The sequence below is a fragment of the Polypterus senegalus genome, chromosome 14 (assembly GCF_016835505.1).
Source record: "Polypterus senegalus isolate Bchr_013 chromosome 14, ASM1683550v1, whole genome shotgun sequence".
Taxonomy (NCBI): Eukaryota; Metazoa; Chordata; class Cladistia; order Polypteriformes; family Polypteridae; genus Polypterus; species Polypterus senegalus.
In genome coordinates, this window is record NC_053167.1 from 52,695,486 (window position 1) to 52,720,172 (window position 24,687).

At 35.5% G+C, this 24,687-nt stretch overlaps 1 protein-coding gene across 1 annotated transcript; it reads right to left on the bottom strand.

Annotated features, from left to right (window-relative positions):
* Positions 1 to 2,944: 2,944 nt before the first annotated feature.
* LOC120514606 (glucose-induced degradation protein 8-B homolog) lies at positions 2,945 to 22,724 on the bottom strand. The gene is made up of 5 exons (XM_039735082.1): positions 22,612 to 22,724; positions 20,562 to 20,689; positions 12,393 to 12,589; positions 10,604 to 10,801; positions 2,945 to 4,959 (listed from the first exon to the last, which is right to left on the bottom strand). The coding sequence occupies exons 2-5, from the start codon at positions 20,680 to 20,682 to the stop codon at positions 4,786 to 4,788; spliced, it is 690 nt and encodes a 229-aa protein (XP_039591016.1). The 5' UTR covers positions 20,683 to 20,689; positions 22,612 to 22,724; the 3' UTR covers positions 2,945 to 4,785.
* Positions 22,725 to 24,687: the final 1,963 nt, after the last annotated feature.

The window sequence follows — 24,687 nt, forward strand, 5'->3', positions numbered from 1 at the left end:
AAGAAACAGACCAATGTGCAAATATACTACATAGTTACTGTCCCAAATCTTTAGCACTAGGCAAGAAGCTGGTAAATTTTATCAAACTAAAAACAATAGATTTAATCTTTTCTTAAACAGACAAAAATGCCTTTGATAAAACTTGTAAACAAACTACAGAAAGGACATTTAGTGAAAATGGAAACCGCTCCGTCAAACAAAAAACAGAGCTTTACTACCACCAGTTATGCCCATACACAGTAGAAGAATTTATACAACTTGCACTGTTTAAAATGATGCAAACCCCAGCCGCAGATTATGAAGTGAAATTGAATAAAACAGTTCTGAATATACTTTGCATGCAGTAGTGTATAAACATTTCAGTTTAACATATTTATGGATACTCATTTTAGACTGAAAAAAATGCATGAAAAGACTAAATTGTAAGAATTTACAAAATGTGTAAAAACATTTTCTATGCCTGGGGAATCCAATGGGCTCCGGAGAATTTGGTTTTGCAAAACAATACATCACATTTTGCAGGAAAAAACTGAACTAAATAATTTTAGTAACAAGGCAAATAGGTAATTTGTAAAATTAAATGTAGCAATACAAATCAATCATTATTCCTGAACAAATGTTAATTTTTTTAGAAACATTTTCTATAAGAACAGCTTTCATCGAACAAGAGTGCATAGTCACAAATTATTAAAAACAACCAGACCCCCTGTAAAAATAAATGCCATTACTGCAAGACCTGGGGCCTCATGTATAAACTGTGCGTACGCACAGAAATGGTGCGTGCGAACGTTTCCACGTTCAAATTCACGATGTATAAAACCTAAACTTGGCGTAAAGCCACGCACATTTCCACAGTACCTCATACCCTGTTGTATGCAAGTTCTGCGCTCGGTTTTGCAGCCTGGCGGCACCCAGTGTCAAAGCAGTGCTACTGTTCCTGTGTGGTTACCCTTTCTTTCTTACATCCACATTCCTGACGCGACTTTATAAATACACTGAAACTAACCGCATATTGTTTATTAGTGTAATGCATCTGATTGTAATTAACTTGTAACAATACAATGGTCCAGGGAATAGCCATAGTATTCCAAATACCATAACTGCTTTAGCGTTGTTACTGTCACTGCACCTTCTTTTTTCTTCTTTCAGCTGCTCCCGTAAAGGGTTGCCATAGAGGATCATCTTTTTCCATATTAATCTCAATGCACCACTCTGAGTATTTATATCACTGTATCTGAGTGGGGAATTACTATAGCAGCTGAACAGAAAGAGAATTATCAGGATACAGCATCAAGCACATCCTGCCTCAGCCACGGCAAAACGCTTCCGAGACTTTCCCGTACTGACCTCGTGGTTCAGAAACAGTTTCATCCCAAAAACTTTAAACACAGTCAATCAGTCCATCAAGTGCTCCTTGTAGAACTGTTTGTACTTATAAGTACAATCACCTCACTGTAAACCTACACTAGTTATAATATTGCACAATCTGCGCCACTTCATAAAGCACGTATTTACATATGATGACGATATCATTTTTAAGATGAAATGCAGCAAAATGTTTATTATATAGATAAAACTTTAACTTCATTTAAATAATCTGTATTATTAATAATTAAACATGTGAGGACACAGTGCCCTAGCGCTAGCTAGTTCACGGATTGATCCTACCTCGTGCTGTATTCTTGCTGGGCTGGCGCGACACTGAAAAGATAGATGGATAGAATAATTAAACACGTATTATGAAGATATTTCAATGTTCCTTAAAAGTTTTGAAGAATTGTCGTTGTAAGCTTACAGATGGCTTAATGTCTATTACAGAGCTGATTGTGTGGCGATTGGGTATTTGGAGAAAGAAAAGTAAGGACAGGAATTGGAGGTTAGTACGTTTGAAAGAGACAGTACTGCTGCAATAATTTCATTGAAGGTCGCGCACAATCACTGCGCCACCGTGTTCCCATGTTTAATAACATGTTTTTATTTTTATCATCATGAAAAAGATATCACGAATACATCTCAGTAATTTAATTATTCAGGGAGCTGTAATATTACGAATGTAATGGATTCTGTGCCCTGTCGGAGAAACAGAAAGTGCAGAAGCACATAGTGATTCACACACATAGAGCACATAGAAGACCAAATACAAAACAGAGCATCTAACATGCTACTTCAGTTACGATGGGATTTGAGAAACTAGTAAATGAAACGATTTTAAGATGAAGTTTATGATGTTCTACTTTAATGACAAAATAAATTACGTGATTAGTTTAAAGTGGAAATTTAAAGATTAAAGTTGACATTTCAAGCTTTTTTCCCCCCACTGTGTGCCTATATTTTTTTCTCTCTGTACCCTAATAAGCTATCATATGGCACTCACACGGTGGGCTACAACTTGCCTTTAAATGGCGACTTTCATATGTGACAACTGTTTTATTTCGGACACTGTGCGACTTTGTGAACTTGATCTTTTGAGTGTCTACGACACTCTGTCACTCGATCAACTTCCATTTGTTGATTATACCACTGTTTAAACCAACAAATAGTACGTTTTTCCTTGCCTCCACTTGGTATTCGCTGAAATTTATATTTTCCCCCAGTGCTTTTCCCATTGTCTTTTCACAGAAGGCTGGGCTTAAGGGCTATTTATATTGATTGCATATTCAAAGAGGCGTAATTCTGGGAGGAGTTGGGGCGGGACAGCAGGCGTGTGCACGAGCATTATTTTTCACGCCGATTGGAATTTATGTAGCAGAAGAACGTGGAAGTTAGCATACGCACAGATTCCTGCATCTGAATTTTCCCGCTTTTGCTTACGCCATGTTATAGTATGTTTTACGTACGCCATTATACATGAGGCCCCTGGTATTTTTGGAAAAAAAACTGACTTACCAAAATATAAACTTGAAACATATAAACGAAAAAAGGCAATCATCTGGTATTATACGTATTAGTTGAGATAGTAAAATTGTAGGTAAATTTTATTGCAATAAAAACCCAAAACATTAACATTCTTTGCAAATTATCTAATAATAAATAAAAAAGTACAAAACAGGAAAGTATGGAAAAAGTTTTTAAATAATTCTTCTTGCTCCAGTTCACATTTCTGTACGCAGTTTGCTTAAAATGTATTTTTAACAGTCCTGTCCTCTGTTCCAGTGGAAATCACAACACATATAGAAGAGCCACAGGATCTACATGTTTTTACTGCAACTAAATTCTAAATTATTCTGCATTATTACACTTTTTAATATGTTACATTACCAGCAATTAGTCAGCAAACGGGATGCCCAATACTGCAACTGTGGTGTAGTTAATTTACTTCAATAATAACCAATGCAAAAAAAATAGCAAGCCTCAAACTTTCAATATACTATACAGTTAAATTTTTACATTTAGCAACCTTTATTAAAGTAGAAAACATGACTTATGATCAAACCATTGTTAAATGTTTACACAGCATCAGTGATTGACTTAAGAACATATTTTCCTGTTCAAGATGAGCTTAAATGGCAATTAACTGTAGTAAAAACTCTCAGGCAAATGATACTGTATTGCCTGCAGAAGAGCACCTTATTCATTCTGTGTCAATAACAATGAACCATTTTATTGACATTTGCTTGCTTTTTAAGACAAACCAGGAGAAATTTTTTAATTTGTTGCAATCTCAACTAGCAATCACTATGGCTCTCTTGGGCCCGGCCCAAATATCACTTTTTTATCCTAACTAAAGGGAAATATTTTACTGGTTTATATTTTTTAATGTACAGCAAAACACTCCTATTACAGTAATAGTGGAAGTTTTACATCAAACTATTTTTAATTTAAAATTGCAAATCTGTCTGCAGGACTGTGATGTCTCTTATCACAGTACTATCTTCAAAGATATACAGCATATAGGGAAATTTTTACAAAGTGTCTACAAAATTAAATCAAATTTAAAAGAAGGAATTTTGCCAGTACAATATAATATAGTATTGCAAATGCATGCCAGAATTACTTGTTAAGCAAAATGTACATCTCAAATATCTTACAAATCACTACAACTGAATCAAAATGATAAATGTCAATGTCTACCAAAATAAATGGTAAACTCAGATAAATGTTCAAGATTACTTTCTTAAGAATGAAACCCTTTATCCTTCCTTCTTTCAGACAATTATTTTGTTTTTATTAGCTAATAAACCTTTACAAAAATGAGCTGTGATAGTTATGCCTGAAACTGCCACATTAATGTGATTCACACATTCTGAAACAAGACACTGTGAACCTCCAAAAACATATTATTTACTGTTAAAGATGTAGATTCCCTTGCTATGATTTTATACATTCGTATAATATGTACACACTGTTATGTTCACTTCTGGAAATCTGAAACGGTATTGTGGCCTTATACGTAATGGTTGCAATAAAATCCAAAAGCAACAAACATATAACCCAAAAAAGTACAGGAGACTAATTACATTACAAAAGGAGAACAGGATTCTGCTCTTCTCCTCGAAAAGCAGGAACTTTCGTTCATTTAATATACTTCAAAAAGGATTATGTGACCAAAAAGTTGCGGCATCTGTGCAACACTGAGAAAATGCTTTTTGGTCTTTAACATGGGCGGTCAAATAACAAGAGCATCTATTACTAACCAGTAAATTTAGTCCTTTGCCAAGAACCACCCTCCAGGGGGAAAAAAGGGAGGAAAAAAAAAAAAAGTGCCCAGTCATAGACTGATATAAATATAAGTTTAAATGTCCTTATTTGAAGTCCTACAGTGCTACACAGCACCAGTCTTTCAAATTACTTGGGATCCTCAATTGTTCCCTTACTGAGGTCTGTCATTTTTGGATATTTTACTTTCTTCTGGTCTAATTCATTCTGAGCCCAAAGTAACAGCTTCAGCAATTTTGCCAATTTAGGAGTAGACTCTCGGTTTTCATAATCTAATACAGCCTGGTTAACTTCACTCCATACCTGTAGGGGAGAAAAAAATACATGTGCTTATTGCTCAACATTTACGATTAACAGAAAAATTAACTTAACACAAAAAGTATTCCAGAACAGAATGATATATCAAGAATGCAACAGTGTCTAATTTTTTTTTAACCTTTGTATGTCCTAAATGTACCCAGTTCACTGTGCAATAAAAACGTAACACTGATAAATTTACTTAGGATAACTTTCAAATGTTTAGCATGAAAAATCTAGAGTGTCAAAGTAAAAATTCTGTGATTATTCCAGATCAACATAAAAAACAGCCACCAAGGAAGCCAACTGGTATATTATTGTGTTTTATGGAATACACTTCTGTTCAGTTAAAGTGTTTCACTAAAGTCTGGGTCAATATATAAATCTCTGAGATTTCCTACTGTTTGTACAGCTACTATCTAAAACTGAATGAAGAAAATGTTCAAAAGAAATATGAGATACACTTCAAACTAAATCTGAATTTATGAGCAGTTCTAATCTCTTTCTGTTAATAAAATGTTTGATTCAAAATCTGTTTACAAGTTGAGAAAGAATCTATTATTTCAATCTTTTTCTATATAGAGTGTGACATTTCAATCGGTGGATGTGGAAACAAAGCCATGAGAAAAGTGGCTACTGACACTAGCAGCATTTGTTCAGAGACAGATAGCAAGACTAACTCAATTTTGGAGCAAGGCCACAGGGAGAAGAGTACTGTAGCCTTCAGTAAGCACTATTGAAGCAATGGAGCTTCTCTGAACTCAACATCCATCACACATGTTTTGCACGTAGTGTTTGTCACTATTGAAAGCAAAGACTGAGCAATGCTGAGGGTACATGGAATATGTATTCAAAATTCCACATTTACAGTATACACTAAATAAATTTACTATTGTACAAGCCGATTCTAAAATTTTTTTTAAGGAATAAATAATTTTGCTAACATCTCCATATTACTATAATATTCTCAGTGAAAGAAAATTACTCAGGTTTACTACATAATCTGGTGACTTTATTTAAGAGTGTTCAGCCTTCAACAGATAAATCTGTTAAGCCCCTTTCACACAAGCAGGTTATCCTTAAAACTGACTTGGTTAAGGACATTTAAAGTTTATTGCCTTAACGTCATTAGCTTGGAATTTGTTTTGGTGATGTTTATAGGACTTAAAAAAATAATATTTCAATGCAAAAAAACAAGCTAAGAACAAAGGTAATCGTCCAAACAACCCACAGATAACTATATACTCTCGCATTTTGTTCTTGGAAACGTGTTAACCTCACCTCAGATTCTTCTTGTTCATATCTGCAATGTTCAGTAGATACTATTGTCTTACCTAGCTGACACTTTTGAATCTTGCCTAAGAAAAAGGGACTGCCTTGTTATAGACTAAGCTGGATGGGCTATTTTTCTTTAGCCCTTGTATAATTTCAGCTGCAAACACCAGTGAACTTGCTGGATTATAAGAGTTGTTGCTTAATAGATATCAGATGCACATCTTTCAGAGATGAGCAGTTTCCTTCAGCTGTGAACTCTAAGATAAATCTGCATTACCTCCACTCCCAGACTGTAAACTACAGTTGTGCCTCATTCCTCAATTTTTCAGACAAATTTTCATTTCTATAATAGAGAGGTGTGTTAATTTAATTTGCTTTAAGGCCAAGTTTATTTTGAATGTATTTTCCATAATTTGCATCTTTTTGGCACTGAAGTGCAACGTAAAAAAAAATGAGCTCTTTCCTATTCACTCTTGACAGTGATTTCATCAGACAACCTTTTGATGCAAGAAATCTTGGTGTCATTTTTGATTCTTCCCTTTCTTATTCCGCCCACATACCACATTAAGAAAACTTTCTTATTTTTACCACCGTAACATATTCCATGTCCTCTCATTCCTCTCCTTTTCTAATTCTGAGAAACCTGTCCATACTTTTATCACATCCTGCATCGATAACTTTAACTCCCTACTGGTAGGTGCCACTTCTAATCTTATATCACAGCTCCAGTTGACTTAAAACTCTGCTACAAGAGTCCTAAAATGAACCAGCAAAAGCGAGCACACACCCATCCAGCTTTGCCTTCACTGGCTTCCTGTGTTTTACAGGATTGAATATAAAATTCTATTATTACCCTACAAAGTTTTAAATGGCCTTGCATCAGTGACCTTCTCCATCACTATGCTCCTGTTCGCACATTAAGGTCCTCCGATTCTGGCAATCTTGTTGTGCCCCACACTAACCTGTACTCTAAGGGTGACAGGGCCTTTAGCTGTATAGCACCCAGACTTACTAGAGCCTTCATTATTGTACAATGGCTGACCCTATGCTCTGACCTCCAGATGTCACACAAAAAGACAATTTCCCCTCCGTGATTAATAAAGTGTACAAAAATAATAAACAAATGAAGCTCATTTTCAGAACAACACCTTCTCTAAACATACATATCATCCTGTTGCTCACCATTTTATGAGACAGTGGACATAGGGTGACAGATGGGAAAACAGACAGCAGAAGGAATGTTTTTTTATACTAAAAAACCACCTTATGTATTTTTACGGCAAATGAGTGGTGATTAAAAAGTTTTTAGTCTGCCCTATTAAGAAAAACACCAGTGAAACAAGTTTTTTTTTAATATTATTATTATTGACTTGTGTTCTAACATAAAACATTCACATAAAGTGACTTGTCAATTTTATGTTAATCCAATATCACAATTGTAAAAACAGCCTTTGTTGTTCTGTTTTCTAAGAAACTTACGAGTGATCAGACTTTGTTATTGGTTAGCCAGTGTATAAATCAAGAAATAGAGTGTTACTGGACTAACGTGTCTTGTATTCAATCAATTATAACTGAGAAAATGCATTACATTCACAAACATATAATTCAAATAGGTCATACTCTGTGATGCAGTTCTTTTAATAAAGTAGACTGTATGTTTTACTATCAGAAAAATGTGTTATTATTATTTTGGAATTAAGAAATGGGACAGCTCATTTGATTCCTGGCGTAATGGTTTAAACTGACCTTGGTTTTTACTCTCTGCAACTGTTATTAGCATTAGTGTACAGTTTCCTACCACATTACACAGTCCTATGCACATAATTGTGGTTGTATGAGAGGTTTGAAAATGGATGGATGCATGGACAGATATCTGTAAACACCCATCAAAGAATGAATGCAAAGCTTCTCTTACTTTATCACTATTCACTACTTTATCACTAGAACACTATTAAAAAGTAATTAATCTCATCAACTACAAATTAAACAAATATAACTAACATTTGAATGTTCAAATCGTTGTGTTAAAGCATGCACAAATCTATTTCTGACATAACATAATTAGATAAAATTGGCAAAATCAAAAGCCTATGTGGTTGTGTTTTACTTTTTACTACAAACCGGATTCCAAAAGTTGGGACACTATACAAATCGTGAATAAAAACTGAATGCAATGATGTGGAGGTGCCAACTTCTAATATTTTATTCAGAATAGAACATAAAATCACGGAACAAAAGTTTAAACTGAGAAAATGTATCATTTTAAGGGAAAAATATGTTGATTCAGAATTTCATGGTGTCAACAAATCCCAAAAAAGTTGGGACAAGGCCATTTTCACCACTGTGTGGCATCTCCCCTTCTTCTTACAACACTCAACAGACGTCTAGGGACCGAGGAGACCAGTTTCTCAAGTTTAGAAATAGGAATGCTCTCCCATTCTTGTCTAATACAAGCCTCTCTAACTGTTCAATCGTCTTGGGCCTTCTTTGTCGCACCTTCCTCTTTATGATGTGCCAAATGTTCTCTACAGGTGAAAGATCTGGACTGCAGACTGGCCATTTCAGTACCCGGATCCTTCTCCTACGCAGCCATGATGTTGTGATTGATGCAGAATGTCTGGCATTATCTTGTTGAAAAATGCAGGGTCTTCCCTGAAAGAGATGATGTCTGGATGGGAACATATGTTGTTCTAGAACCTGAATATATTTTTCTGCATTGATGGTGCCTTTCCAGACATGCAAGCTGCCCATGCCAGACGCACTCATGCAACCCCATACCATCAGAGATACAGGCTTCTGAACTGAGCGTTGATAACAACTTGGGTTGTCCTTGTCCTCTTTGGTCCGGATGACATGGTGTCCCAGATTTCCAAAAAGAACTTTGAATCGTGACTCGTCTGACCACAGAACAGTCTTCCATTTTGCCATACTACATTTTAAATGATCCCTGGCCCAGTGACAACGCCTGAGCTTGTGGATCTTGCTTAGAGATGGCTTCTTCTTGGCACTGTAGAGTTTCAGCTGGCAACGGCGGATGGCACGGTGGATTGTGTCCACTGACAATGGTTTCTGGAAGTATTCCTGAGCCCATTCTGCGATTTCCTTTACAGTAGCATTCCTGTTTGTGGTGCAGTGTCGTTTAAGGGCCCGGAGATCACGGGCATCCAGTATGGTTTTATGGCCTTGACCCTTACGCACAGAGATTGTTCCAGATTCTCTGAATCTTCGGATGATGTTATGCACAGTTGATGATGATAGATGCAAAGTCTTTGCAAGTTTTCGCTGGGTAACACCTTTCTGATATTGCTCCACTATCTTTCTGCGCAACATTGTGGGACTTGGTGATCCTCTACCCATCTTGGCTTCTAAGAGACACTGCCACTCTGAGAAGCTCTTTTTATACCCAATCATGTTGCCAATTGACCTAATTAGTGTTTATTGGTCTTCCAGCTCTCCGTTATGCTCAAATTTACTTTTTCCAGCCTCTTATTGCTACTTGTCCCAACTTTTTTGGGATTTGTTGACACCGTGAAATTTTGAATCAACATATTTTTCCTTTAAAATGATACATTTACTCGGATTAAACGTTTGATCTGTCATCTACGTTCTATTACAAATAAAATATTCACATTTGCCATCTCCACATCATTGCATTCAGTTTTTATTCACAATTTGTTTAGTGTCCCAACTTTTTTGGAATCCGGTTTGTATTTTTTTTTTAAATGATAAACATGAGTCTAATAATCACACACCAAAACTATCCTGCCACAAACACAAAGCACTTCCTGATGCAATTTTTTCATTTTTCTTTTCAGTACTGCAGCACTGCAAGACATTTTCATGCATACTTTTATAGTAATACCTTTTGTTATTATTATTGTGCCTTGCAAACTATTGTGTCTACTTGCTGCCACTCAACTTTCATTTGGTACTACACTGTAAAAAAAGCTAATATTATGTTTTCAGCATTTTAGTATTGACTTGATACCGAAATATTCATTCTAGTGACATCACTAGACTGATGAGGCAAAAATTGACCCTTATGGCCTCAAGGAGACAGAAGTAGAATAGCATACTTACCATAAACAATGGTAGCAGAGGATGAAGCATGCATATGGGATGTTTCACTGTATTACAGGCTACAAGACTTGTCAAGGAAAAGGCAAAATGGATGCACCAAAGCAAAAAAGGCTACAGCCTATCAGAGACCATGGCTTATTAGACCTTTTGGCACAGCAATAATCCTAATTCAAACACTGTCATAATTTCTCATAATTTCTAAATAAATAAAAGCCTTTACATGAAGAGAAATGTTTTCTCTGTTTTGTTAATTTGGGGCAGAAATGAAAGTGGCTTAAACATTTCTAAATATCACCTTCTGACGTTGCATCATGTTCAGCAGGTCTCCAAAAGGGGACTCCTCAGGGTTGTCAAAAGCAAGTAAAGCAAGAGTGCGCTCCATTTCTGTGAGACATTCACGACTCTCCTCACCCTGTTCTGCCAGCTGCGTCTGAGCAAACTCCAGAGCTGCTTCAGTTTCCCGTTGGCGTATCAGCTCGATCAGATGTTGTTGCTAGTATGATTACATGAGAGAACAAAAAAAGCATCTAAACAACTCTGCAGTAACAATAAACTACTTCAAATTAAAGAATTATTCTTTACATAAAAATTGAAATGAATCTTCTAATTCAAAAATTATGTGATTAAACTGTGCATGTACTCTGAAGGAATGACAACCTGTCTAGTGCTGACAAGTGCTTGTCTACCATCTTGAATCCCTTTCGCTATCAGCACTAGCTCAGGCTCACCATGATCCAGAAAAAGAAAAAAATATTTCTGAAGATGGATGACTGGTTCTCAAACATGATATTTCAGTACGGTATTACGCAACAATCTAGCTGGTATTAGAGCAATGCTATATAAATTAACTAAATTCTGAAGGAAGAAAATCCTAAAAGTCATGGGCATGGCAAAACCTTAGGAATCATATAGTTATATTACGCCACAGATTCTTAAGATATTGTTGTTGATCGCTGGGGTGTCACAGGTCCAGAGTTCAGGGTTGAGGCACTACCTAAGTGAAATTTACATGTTCTCTTCATATCTACATGGGTTATCCTTCCATATTACTCCAGTGTAAGTATATGTGATGCCCAAAAACAAGCATTATTACACCACAAATTACACTGTTTTGTAAGCAACAATAATTTCATTTTTCTGAGTACTAGGCAGCTTAGAGGAGCCCACGGCTGCTGATGTTGGGACAAGGTTTGAGGAGTCAGAATTTAATAGCATTGCAATTTGAGTTACCTGGGGTTTCCTAACGATAACTGTGAACAAGCCATAGCTCTAACAAGCCTATTAAGATCTGAGACTTGGGGTGGGGAGTTATCCGAGAACTCAAATATTTTGGAGTGCCCAAACTTTTGAAAGGTGATCATTTCGTTGTTTCACTGTACAATCATACACAACAAAAACAATATGCTAATCTTGCATAAAATGCTGAAAAGAAATTTGTCATCTTTAACTGTATGCCATTTGGTGATCTGTTCATCATCTGCTCACTTAACTATTCACAGTAACAGACGTTTTAAGCAAGGGTGCCCACACTTTTGCATGCCACTGTGTACGTATGTGTATATATAAATAAATAACAAGACTTGCTCTGAATCTCTGAACAGTATCTTTCACTATGTGAACAGAGAAACTTGTGGTAATTAAAAGTAGAATTTTAAATTTAAAATGCAATGTCAATTTGTTGTCCTGTAACTTTTTGTGGGTTTACATTACTGAACACTTTGGCTTTAAATGTGCTACAGTACACTCAGAGTTCATCACTTCAATGCAGAAGCATAGCAGTATGGATCACAGGCTCTCATTTAAAACTGGAACTGACGGCAACTTAAAAAAGGTTGAAAAGTACATCTGTCTTTGAATTAGACATTTTTGAATATAAGAAATAGGAAAATTGTTTCTTGTAAAATTATATTTTTTTATGAAAACACATGGAAATAAAAATCAGTGTCAAATAGGTATACTCAGTATCACATTTTTTAAAAGAACTAAGTACTACAGAAATTCTCTCTTAAGATCTCTGTAACTTAGTTAAAACCTTGATTCCTCATAGGTTAAAAGGAAATGTTTATAGGAAAAAAAATCCATACCTGTAGATGAAAGTAAAGATACCGGTTTGTGTCCAGCAACTCAGGATGAAGGCTGTTAATGAGTGCAATAGCTTCCTGAATTTGGCCTTTCAAAATCATTTCTCTGATTTTAATACGTTCATCTAGAGAGTCAAGGTCTATGCTTGGCTCAATTCCTGATTCCATCCGGAACTTTTCAGCTGCTTCTTTAAAACCTTCTAAAAAAAAAAAGAAGTATATTTAGATACAAAGAGTGAAAAAATTAAATACAAAAAGATTAACATGTATTACTGTCATGTCAAGTACAGAAAAAAAACTAGAAGTACTCTATTAACAATGTCTCTTGATCCACCCTGATTTCCAACAGAGTATTATACTGAGCGTAGCTGCTGCTCCATTTGTACGACTGTTGTTCAGGCACAGCTCTAACTTCATCAATATATTTGCAGTGTTAACACCATCATGTTCTGTATTTCAACAAGATGGCATCGGGAGATGATTTTTCCTTCTGACAACAAAAATGTCTCAAATAATTTTAGAAATTTCATGAAACTGTTCATCAAATTCGGAAAGCAGAAGGCCAACCATACTCCCATCTGCATCTGTGGAGACGGTCAGAATCTTTACATTTCTAGGTGTCACCACAACTCTTTATGCTATCAACAGGAAGGTTTCATTGTGTTTGTTTTGTTACTGGCTTCATGCCTATTGTTTTTGGTTCAGTACATTTTTCCACATCTTCTAAAAATAGTTTGATATATGTCCAAGGATAATTGTCATAAAAATTGTTTAATTTAACTGGGATTTTTGCAATCTGCTCCATTTAGTCAAATGACCAGGCCTATTGATCTATACAAACTTTGTGTAAGTAGTTGTTAAGATAGATAATTTATTTAAATACACATTTAAGCACACGGAGGCACATATACACATTAGTGAATATAGGCGATAGCTTGTTTGCCAAACCAGTGACCATGCTGCATGATGACAAGAAAGAAATCAGCACACACAAACATACTCCCAGATCCATAAAGGTCACTAAGCACACACAGGTATTAAGTTACCCCTCTACCAATCTGTCCATCTGTGCAGCTAGTTTACTTCATTTGACCCAATGTGTTTTATGTTTTTCACTTCATTCGTTTTCCTGTTAATTTTATGCTATATTTATGTCTGTGTACATCACAAACATAAGTTAATGTACTTGATAGTATTATATTGTAAAATCTTCCATTGACTGATTGCAGGTGGGATCACTAAAGTTAAATTTACATGGATTCCATACAAAATTTTACAGTATGTTGGACAGATTTTGTATTCAATGTACTCATTGTTTTGGTTTCATATTATATTGATGTTCCTAGCTTTTGGATAAAATGCAAGTAAGAATCACAATGCACTACACTGAGAACACATGACAAACTTGTAACTTTAAATACTTCAAAAACCATTGTGGCCTTAAAAGAAGGGGTGCCCAAATTTGGAATAATGAAAGATTTCATAAGAAATACATATAAGTAATGAACAAACATACAAACACATCAACCAATGAAACAATATTAATGAATTTTATACATTAAGTGTAAAATAATCCACCACTAAACCAGTTAATTGTTAATGCATTAATAAACAAACTTTTCTGTGTCTGGGAAATTTTCATCACTTAAATAATTGTTAGCTGGAGGATGGAACAGAAGGAAGGACCAGCAAACAGGTACAAATGGAGCTAGATAAAATGTATACACAAAATAGTCTGCTTAATTAGTAAACCACCTTAATTGGTAATATCCAGTTAATTTTCAAATGTAATAATTATCTATATATATATTTCACTAAGGCAAGACACCCATGGAAAGCATGCCGGAAGGGGCGTGGATTCACTAAGCCGCCGACAAGTGAGACGCCCAAGGAGCCACGCCCACCAACTTTAAGACCATTGGATACGACGACAACTCGCAGAACCACGCCCACCAACTCGGACACGACGACACAGGAAAAATGGCTTCATTTATGTTCGTCTGTCGTAGAGTCCACATGCAGTTCTGAGCCACGCTGACTGTTCATATAGGCATGTTTCTCGCGGAAGTGAATCGCTATATGCAGTGTGTAAAACAGTTTGCGAGGGGTATCCCATGGGATCCTTAAAACAATCCTTTAAAACTGAGGTTAAAACACAATGAAGGAAGCAGTCTTTAAAAACCAATAAGCCCTGTGCCTCTGTTTCATTACCGTCTCACCTGCTTCACCAATGCAGGCCCTGCAACAGTCGAGACGCTCTCTTAGCAGCTGACCTTCTCTGAGCCTGACCGGTTCACACAGAGGCACCACACGACGCAGCAGGACTAACTAAGAAGAGGCATGTTTGTCACGGATGTAAATTGCTGTATGCGGCATGTAAAACAGTTTGTTTGTCGCGGATGTGAATCATTGTATGCAGCGTATAAACAGTTTCCGAGGGGTTTCCCATGGTCTGAGACTCGGTGGCCGGGTCTCTGTCAGTTGTCAGCTGTCTTGCGACCGGGCACATGACCAGGCAGTGTGTATGTTTCGAGTGCAACGGTGGACGTGACAGGACCATCGAAGAAAAATCATGTCGCGGCTGTGAATCACTGTATGCGGCATGAAGAGCAGTTTGCGAGGGGTATCCCATAGTTTACAGTTGGTGGGCAGGTCTCTGTTAGTTGCTCTTGCGAGCGGACACATGACCAGGCAGTGTGTGTGCTTCGAGAGTGTGGGTAGACGCGACAGCACCATGTAAGAAGATTCATATTTGTTGCGGATGTGAATCGCTGTATACAGCATGTAAAACGCTGTATTGTATGTTGCCTTCTCCAGAGTTACATCTTTTCATTCACCTACAGTCATATACACAATGAAGTAAGCAGTCTTTAAAAACCGAGTTTTCGGTTACGATGCACAACCGCGTGCACCATAGCAATCTGTTTTACACGCGACATACAGCAATTCGCATCCACGACAAACATGCGTCTTCTTAGATGCTCCTGCACTTTGTACACACCCCCCTCCCCCACCTCGCTACACCGTGGTCGGGTGTCTTGGTTGATTATATATAGAGAGGCAGCTAAAACCGCACAGAGCAATGAAAAGTCTACGTGAGTCACAGGTGCATCTGGACTGTGCAAAGACGACAACGACTCGAGTGACGAGTTGGAGGTAGGCACATGAGCAGGCAGTGCATACTGGACGAGAAATCAGCAGACTAGCATGACGAAGGGAGCGGAGTTGACATCCACCCTCCACGCCTGAGCGCCGCACGGACAATTGTGTGTTGGTTCGTTCCATGCATTGTTACAATGTTGCTTTTCTTGCTGATTTATTACATTACAGATTTTTCAAATGTTAATTTTCTCCCTGTGCTTAAAAATCATTAAAAAACCGGCCTGATTATGCGGCGTATGGTACGCCGCGGGTTGGCTAGTATTAATAAAAACACTAATTCATCCTCATCTGAACAATTAAATGCACATACTGTTTTAGAAAAGCTTGCATGGGTTTGTGACATTCAACAAAGATAAAGGAACTAAAAAGTAAGAGCTGTACAAGCATCTAGCATGAAAATATCATGCACTGCCCCTTAATACACAGATGAAATAAACTGAACATTAAGTAGTAAAGCATGCTGTGCTTAGAAAACGTAATACAGTAGTACAAGTATTTATTATTAGTAACTGCAATTAGTAAACTTAGAATAAAGTGCTAGCTGGGTCCTCAGTTATAGATTAGTCTTAAAATTTTGGTTTTTGCTCTACCATTCAGGCAGTAAGTCATCACATTTATAAAATCCTATTTGAACACTTTATTTTCATCATAAGGTGTTGACTTACACTAATATTTTATTGCTAATTCAGGGTTCCTTTTCATTTTATAATTTTATAATCTTCCAAGGCTAAAAGAAATGTCCTTCAAAATTTTAATTTATGAATACATGGGAACATCATTTAACTTCAGCTCAGAATTATACCTAGTGAGATAAGCCCCTCAATCAATTATTGAGATTAGAATATTTCACAATTAAAATATGCATACACATTTCAACAAGCTTGACTAAGGATCAAAATTCTTGGGGAACAAATATCTTCATTCCCATATAAGGCATAGTAAAAACTAGACCTTTAAAATGCTATTTTCTCTATATAGTTCTTATTAAACATTTATAAATTTAGCAGACGCTAGTGCTAACAAATAAAATATTTTAAACACTGTTCAGTTCTTAAAAATGTAAGTTTGATGTTGCATTAAACCTTCCTTAAAATGCATTCTATGATGCTCAGCATCATCCAAATAAACTCTGTTGGAAAGTTTTAGTGTACAGCAAATTTTAGCTTTATTTGATTGTTCAATACTTCCCCTTAGTCCAGATGATATCTACAGTATATGTACATTATGTAATTCAGTCATTCTACAAATGCAACACACATCCAGTACATCCAGTTCTATCACAAATTAAAAATGTTCAACACAAGACAGATTTAATACTGTACACTACAATAGGAATAAACTTAAGTGTAAAACAAAGTTGAATTGATAGAAAAATTACATATTAGCAGTTTTCATTGCATGAATTTTCCAATTGAACATTAAAAGGTTACATTTTAATTTGTGGTGCAGATGCTTAAAATAAGCCTAGAAAGCATGAAAATCATATAATAATCTTCAATGGAAGATGCTGTATGGCAATAATTCAGTCAACATCATTACTACAGTGTTATTTTATGAAGAGTAAAGTTGAAATCTGCAGCAAACATGCTGGCAAATTACATGAAAATAGACCCACAAACATGGAAAAGGACAAAAGCAGTTCCTCTTTGCAAAGTTCCTTTTTTCTTGTTAGGAGCGGATAGGTATTTTATTATTATTCAGTGGGTTATTTTCTCAAGCATGATATGTACATACTGTATATAAAGACATTTGTTATTTTCCCCACTTAAATTTGGGAGACACTATGCTTCAAAATATATTGTTACATGTATACTTTGGCCATATTTTTATGTTAAAGCAAGTGTCACCCTAGCAATTTATAATAAACGTCAATTGAGAAACTGAAGAAACATGAAACAAAAGTATTAAAGCTTATGAAACATTAAGTTTGAAGCATCTTGGAAGATACTACTGTACATTGTACATCATTTTTAAAATAATGATTCACTTAAAAAAAACTTCCAGGGCAAATGAATCTTGAATGACGAAAAATAATTTTGACTTTAGAAATATCCAACCTATCTTTTAATCATTTTTTTATTATCTTGGGCAAAATGTTACTCCACAGCAGAATTAACTACATTTCACTTTCAATGTAAGATACTTTCTATATTTGGCTGGTAGTGTCCACCACTACACTAAAACATCTCATTTAGGAAGGAACAATATTCTCATTTTCAGGAGCAATTCAGAATTTATTAAGGAGACTGCTCAGTATAATCATATTCTACATCAGACTGAAAGTAGGCCAAATTTCAACTGGTAGAAAAGTAATACTGAGAGAATATTGTGTACAACAACAGTGCATGCAGGAATTACAAGTACTACCTAGCTCCTTCAGAGAGGTTAGAAAAGTAATTGACAAAATACATTTTTACACAAATCAAATGTCAAAACAATGCTTAAAAATTCCATCTCAACACAACTGGAAGCTCATGTATCAGTTACTGCATATTGCATGTTAACCTTAGCATCTTAAATACCAAGGGTTTTTCCTATTATTGTGCCTAAATCACAAACCCAAAAATAAATGTCTATTATTCTGCTTATGTAATAAAGAACCATCAAATGACTGAACAGTAATGAATATAACACTTCATATTTTTAAAAGAAAGTATTTATATGAATAAAAACATTTGATTCACACCAATATCAACTTTATAAAACAAAAAAAAAATTTGTTGTTGCTTTTTTCTTGCATTTCACAGCTGGAATAAGCTATGTACATACATAAATTTTCATACCAGCTTCTTCTAGTGTGAGAGGAAATGCCTTACCTAGCAGCCCTGAGCACAGGGAAGGAAACAGCTCTGGACAAGGCACTAACATATACCTAAACCACTTATGCAGTGTCCAAACAACCCACAGAGCACATTTTTGGCATTCAAGTCAAAACCTGGCACACTCAGAAATAGTGCCATCATTTGGGTGGCCTTCTGGAGCTTTAGCATGTGATTTTCTACAGAAACCCAATTGTTCATCATGGCCCCTGATCTTCTATAGGCTAGAAGTTTATCTTGTTTACCACTCTAATAATGGCTGCCAATAACGTGAAAACTCCACAGGGGAACCCACCACACAGATGTCAGGATGTTGTGCACACACAGTGGAGTGGAAAACTAACACTCAATCGCAGTGGGGACCCACATGAAGCTGTAAGTGATGGTGTGGTGTGACTCAGTCATATTTTTGGACGTATGGATTTGTATCCATTATTGGCTGTAGAATTTCTAATACGTCCGATCATTTAACTCTTTTGATTCTATGTTGCATCGCTTTATAGTGATCACAAATAAAAACCTGACTGAATTGTTTTTTTTTTTTTTTAAATTAAACTTGTAGTAGCTCTGTCATATCACCTATGTCCATATATTTGATCTCTTTTCGCTGTTCCGTTATTTCACCAAGTAATAATTTCCATTTGTTAGTGTTAATGCGATCTTTACTATCAGTTTTCTGAGACTTTTGAATGTTAGTACTTTCATAATCTCTAACCTGCTCTTCATGTGTATTGCAGCAACATTTTTGAACATCTTTACGACGCTCTACTTTGCCTTCTACTCTTCGTCTTTTCTTCTTCTATTGTTTGTCTTTTATTTCCACCCCCACTTGGACCTGCTAGGTTTCAATTCTTATCTTGGCACAAAGTCTCGTCTTGTGGGATGTAAAATTATCTTTCTGAAAACTTCTCGTCTCTCTGAAAAAGTCTCATCCCATGATTTTTTTATATAACAGGGAGATATCCAAAAAATAAAAAAAAACAAACATACACAAAAACAATGCATTACCTAAACATCCAGTTTTGGGGGAAAATTGAAAAGAAAAAAAAAAAGAACACATATACTCAAAAACATCTCTAATATGTGTTATGAGATTTTTCAGGTTAAAAAAAAAAAAAAAGACAGAAGTTTCATTTATCCAATAACAATCAAAACATACATAATAGTATGAGTAACAGCTGTTTGAATATGTTAATGTAGCAAAAATATATTTTGGTCTTTCTTCTGGCAATTTCTGAAATCATATAGAAATTAAATATCCATATTAAAATGGTGTAAACAAACTGCAGCAAAAGCAATACACGCTACAGCATATACAGTACTATTAATTTTAATATAAGTGAGTAATAAGTGATGATAATTTGACATCTCAAAAGCTCTTTTCTCCTTTTTTCACATTCACAGTGTGCAGCACTGGAAAATAAATACAACTTTCACTACAATACTGAGTGGGATGCACAAGCAGCTCAACCATCCTAGAATAAGTATGAAACAGTAAAAGTCATAAATAGGTGTGCCATGCTTGGGATTTTTGTGTACTAGATATAAAATGTAGCAGGCATCTTGGCATAGCTTTTAAAGCTTAAATTAAGTATATACTCCACTACAATCTCCTGTCACCTTCATTAACAACTAAATACTGCTAAGCACAGACAGTTGTCTCATTGGCACTCAGCAATGCATGCACCTATACAGCAAAGAGACAAATTGGAATTAGTGTTGCACATGGTTAAAACATGATGCTACCTCCAAAATATACAAAAACATATTTAAAGACAATGTACTGTAGTTGCATGTTAAAAACATTCCAAAAACATCAAAATCCATACAAAAGCAAAAATAACCCCCACTTAGTGCATTACAACCTACATTATAGTCCTTAATTCCAGGAAAGAACCTCTGATAATACATTTTTCTAATGTCCAGATTTTTATTTTATATCTGTACTTTTTATCCACTAATTCAATAGCTTTTTCATGTAAGGAACGGTCATGAGGATATGACATACGGAGGTGGCTGGAAGTTAAATGTATGCAGTTAACTGCTTCCTTTTTGTGCAAATATAATTTGTTTATGCACAAAAACAATAGGGCAAAATAAAGGAGCTAGTTCTCAATTTACTATTCATCAACTGACAATATTGGAGGATTCATTGCACAAAATACATAAGATCATTATTCAAACTTTTTACCTGTTACCAAGTAGTTCATGATAAGTCTGTTCATGTCTGCCCTTTGTATATGCACATTATTAAGTTTGTCCATCCACTCATCTTTAGTTATATCTTCAGTCTTTTCAGCATAGCTCATCATGAAAGTCCTAGAAGAAAGGTAAATGTTTATCCAGATGGAGAATACATGCTTGCAAAAAAACATATAGTTTATTTTGTTTTTTTGGGTAAGGTGATATATAAAATCTGAATACAAAATACATGTACCAGAAAAAGCGTTTTGGAATAGAGTAGTCATCAGTCAGTGGAGTAGTGGGCACATACAATGAGTGTGTTCCTAAAAATAACTTTAAAAAAAAAAAAAAAGCTTTAAGATTTAAACTTTCTGTCACATCAAGGAGTGTACCATTATAATGGAAAATTATAAATAACAAATGCACCCAAAATAGATTCCCAACCCTTGGCAAACCTTTACTTCAAGGCCTTTTAAGACCAGTCCTGAGGGCCACTGTGGCTGCAAGACTTTACTCTAGCCAGTTGCACAATCAATCAGTGAGTCACTTTTCTACTTAATCTAACCATTTGTCATGTGTTTTTATACTTCTGCATTGACAAAAGAACAGTAGTGTGAGGTTTATGTTCATAAGAAATTGACAAAGATTAGCATTTAATACTTAAATCTTTTTTTAATTTCCAAATAACTTGTTTTTTTACAGAAGAGATCCCTTCTTTAATTCTATCCTAATGGAAATTATTGACAAAAATTGTACCAGACACACAGTACAAACAACACTGAATGCTGATAGCTTGCAACTACTTTAGTGTCATATCCACGAACATGTTGATAAGCAATAGAATTAAAATACTGCACCTGGAAAATGAAAATGTTGAAAAATCTTTAAATCACTTAACTATCCCTAAGTAACAGGCAACAATTATTGCTACATTCCAGTACAAATTTAGCAAACCAGTTTTGCAATTTCTGGTTTGACACCAAAACACAGAATCTGGGAAGCAAGTAACCAAGTAAATGCTGGTTAGGACGAAATAGCGGCCACACTGGGCAAAGGGCAAAGTTAACAGGATAAATTAGTACATAAAACACAAATGAGAAGCAGTATTTCTTACATTTAACAGAAAAAAATCAATACATAAAATGAAGACATTTTTCATAAAATTATAGTGTGCTGCTAATATGCTCCTACAATCCTATGTTGACGACAGCAGCGCAGACGTTTTTATGCGAGTTGGGGGTGTTGGGGTTTCATTTATTATATTTATTTATATTTTTTAACTTCTGTAAAATTAACTAAAGTAAAATCTAATATTTTACATATACTTAGAAAATGCTTTTCGGTTGCTGCTTCAGGATTTATAAACTTGGGTATGAAACGATACTGTTGTAGACTAATATTAAAAAAAATACACAACACTCTATGTACACCTGAGTAACGCCGCTCTGTATCATAGGATGCAGCTATAAAAACAGTCCGCTTGGTCAATCGTCTTCGTCATACCGTTATCTTTGACAGCATTGTTCAGTAATCTACTACTGTCCTTGGCGCTTTATTTAATAGTAGCCTTTTTGTCGTGGCAGGCGACTGGTTGGTAGCACATAAAATGCATCTATTTATTACAACTTAAAAGAGTTTTTCTTTCTGAATGAACTATTAATTACTATGCCTGGCGATCATAAGAGCACTAGAACCAAGGATACCAATCACATGCAATCGGAGTTTTTTTTTAAAGCAAGGATTTTTTCAATTATTGGTTAAAGTTGCAAAGTGTTCAAACACAATTTCGAACATTTTCGTAAATAAACAAAAAAATAAGGAAGCTGTAGTGAATTGTCTTTAAAACGCGTCGTATGACGTGAAAACAGGTTCGACACTATGAGGCCTTTAAAATCAGAGACAACATTGAAGCCTGCACATCTAACAAAAAAACAAAGCTGCTCCTGGTCATTTGTTCGACTCATTAAATGCTATTCGCTACAGCAAGACTCAAAGGAAACAAAAGAAAATATCTTGACAAACAGCAAAAAATATAAAGTAAACGAAACGCTCAGTACCTGAAATAGTTGGTTTATCACTTATTAACCCCAGCAGCTGCGAAACCTGGGACACGATCTAGGGCAAGATCTCGCGAGATTTAGTCGCACGTTTTCTTGCGTTGTACAGTGCGAGCACGTCGCACAGCTAGTTACAGTATATTTAAATCTTACAAGCTATGATCCGATGCAAAATAAAAAGGCTTAAAAATGACAGAAATTTGGGAGCATGTATATGTACGTGATTTTGTGGTGCAAAACTTCCGAGCAGGTTTTATAGCATCAGTTTATTATAAATGTTTTAATCAGCGATCGTGAACCTTCACGCCTGCCTGTCCGAGGTTATTACTTTTTTTCTGGGCGGGACTGTTGATTCCTCTGGTTGGTGGAATTGTACTGGAGGACTTAGCCAATAGATGTTGTTGTTGGCAGTGATTGACATCAAAGGGTCTATCACGTTATATACTAAGAAGTAAAATCAATGCGTTCACTTCTGAACCTGCTTTGCTGGGTGTTAGTTACCAGAATGCTGTCTCAGCAGTATCTGGCACAAGGCAGATACGACCCTTAGACAAGACAACAAAATTAATGAACACACTCTTACACACGCTAGGGTAATTTCGAGTTACTGTACAAGACCAACTTAGCATGCAAAACTGTGTGATGTAGTTAGAAACTGGTTAGCGAAATAAGGCGAAATTGCGTGGACTTCACGCATTTAGTCATTGTCACAAAAGTATTTTGCTATATGCGCTATACAGAATTGAAATAATTTTGATAGTTTTAGGTTGCATTGTCTCCTTAAAGCAGTGTTTCCCAACCTCGGTCCTAGGGGCACACTGTGGCTGCGGGTTTTTGTTCCAACCAGATTCCTAATTAGTGTCAACACCGGATAACACTGATCTAATTTAATTAGCAGCTATTTTTTTTCTTTTATTTTACATTCAGAAAAGCACAGCAGCATGATTTTTACATTTATAAGGCATTTAGAAATATTTCTGCTTTTGCTATAGATTTAAATGCTTAACTCTCTTTTGTTGATTTCATTATATTTTGCCCTTTCTCTGTGCAGTTTTTCCCCTTCGTTGTATCTTATTAATGATAATAAAAATGAACAGAGCAGACATGCAGGTAAACAACACTGAATAATCAAAGGCTGCAAGTACTTTAGCATCAGACCCACTACAATTAGAACACCTAGAAAAGTAGAATGAAAATCAAGATGAAAATATTGTTAAAAAGAAAAAGTACATTATTCCCATATAACTGTACATTTTATTTATATATATACAGTATATATAAATATATATATATATATATATATATATATATATATATATATATATATATATATATATATATATACCAAACTTAGTTTTCTAATTTCTATATTGTTCCCAAAACACAGAATTTAGGAAATAACAAATCACTTAATTAGCCCAGGAGTCCAATTAAAAACAGAAGCTGGTTGGAACAAAAACCTGCAGCCACAGTGTGCCCCCAGAACCAAGGTTGGGAAACACTGCCTTAAAGTAAGATTTTAGCTAAGATATATACAGTATAGAGAGAACACCCATCACCAATGCACAACAATCCACATAATATTACTGTTGAAAAACGCTGATGCAGTTGAACAATTTGATTTCTGCCCAGTGATGTCCTAAACATGTAGAATCAATGTAGAACACCTGTGCTTGTAATTTCTGATATAGAACTAACCATGGAAGATTATAATGCATAATAGACAAGGCAATGGAAACAGTCTTTACACAACATCCTCCATCCTCTCCTAGAAAATTCACAGATGTTTCCCTGTCCACCTAGAGATGCAGTCTTTCCAGACTAGTCTGTCTTGGAATGTGTTCACCAACTGAACCGATTCCCTTTTTGGGAAGCTACTGTACTTGTTCTCTCTCTTACCCTATAACAAAGGATTTTAAAGCTTATTGCAGAATACTGTTGCATTGAGACCACAGTACTGTAAACCAACACATTTTTAAACAACATCAGCTTTAAGTATAAAAATGATGATTGATATGAAAATCATTACCTTTCTTTGGTGTGGATTTGAAAGGGCAGAAACCAAAGAAACCATTA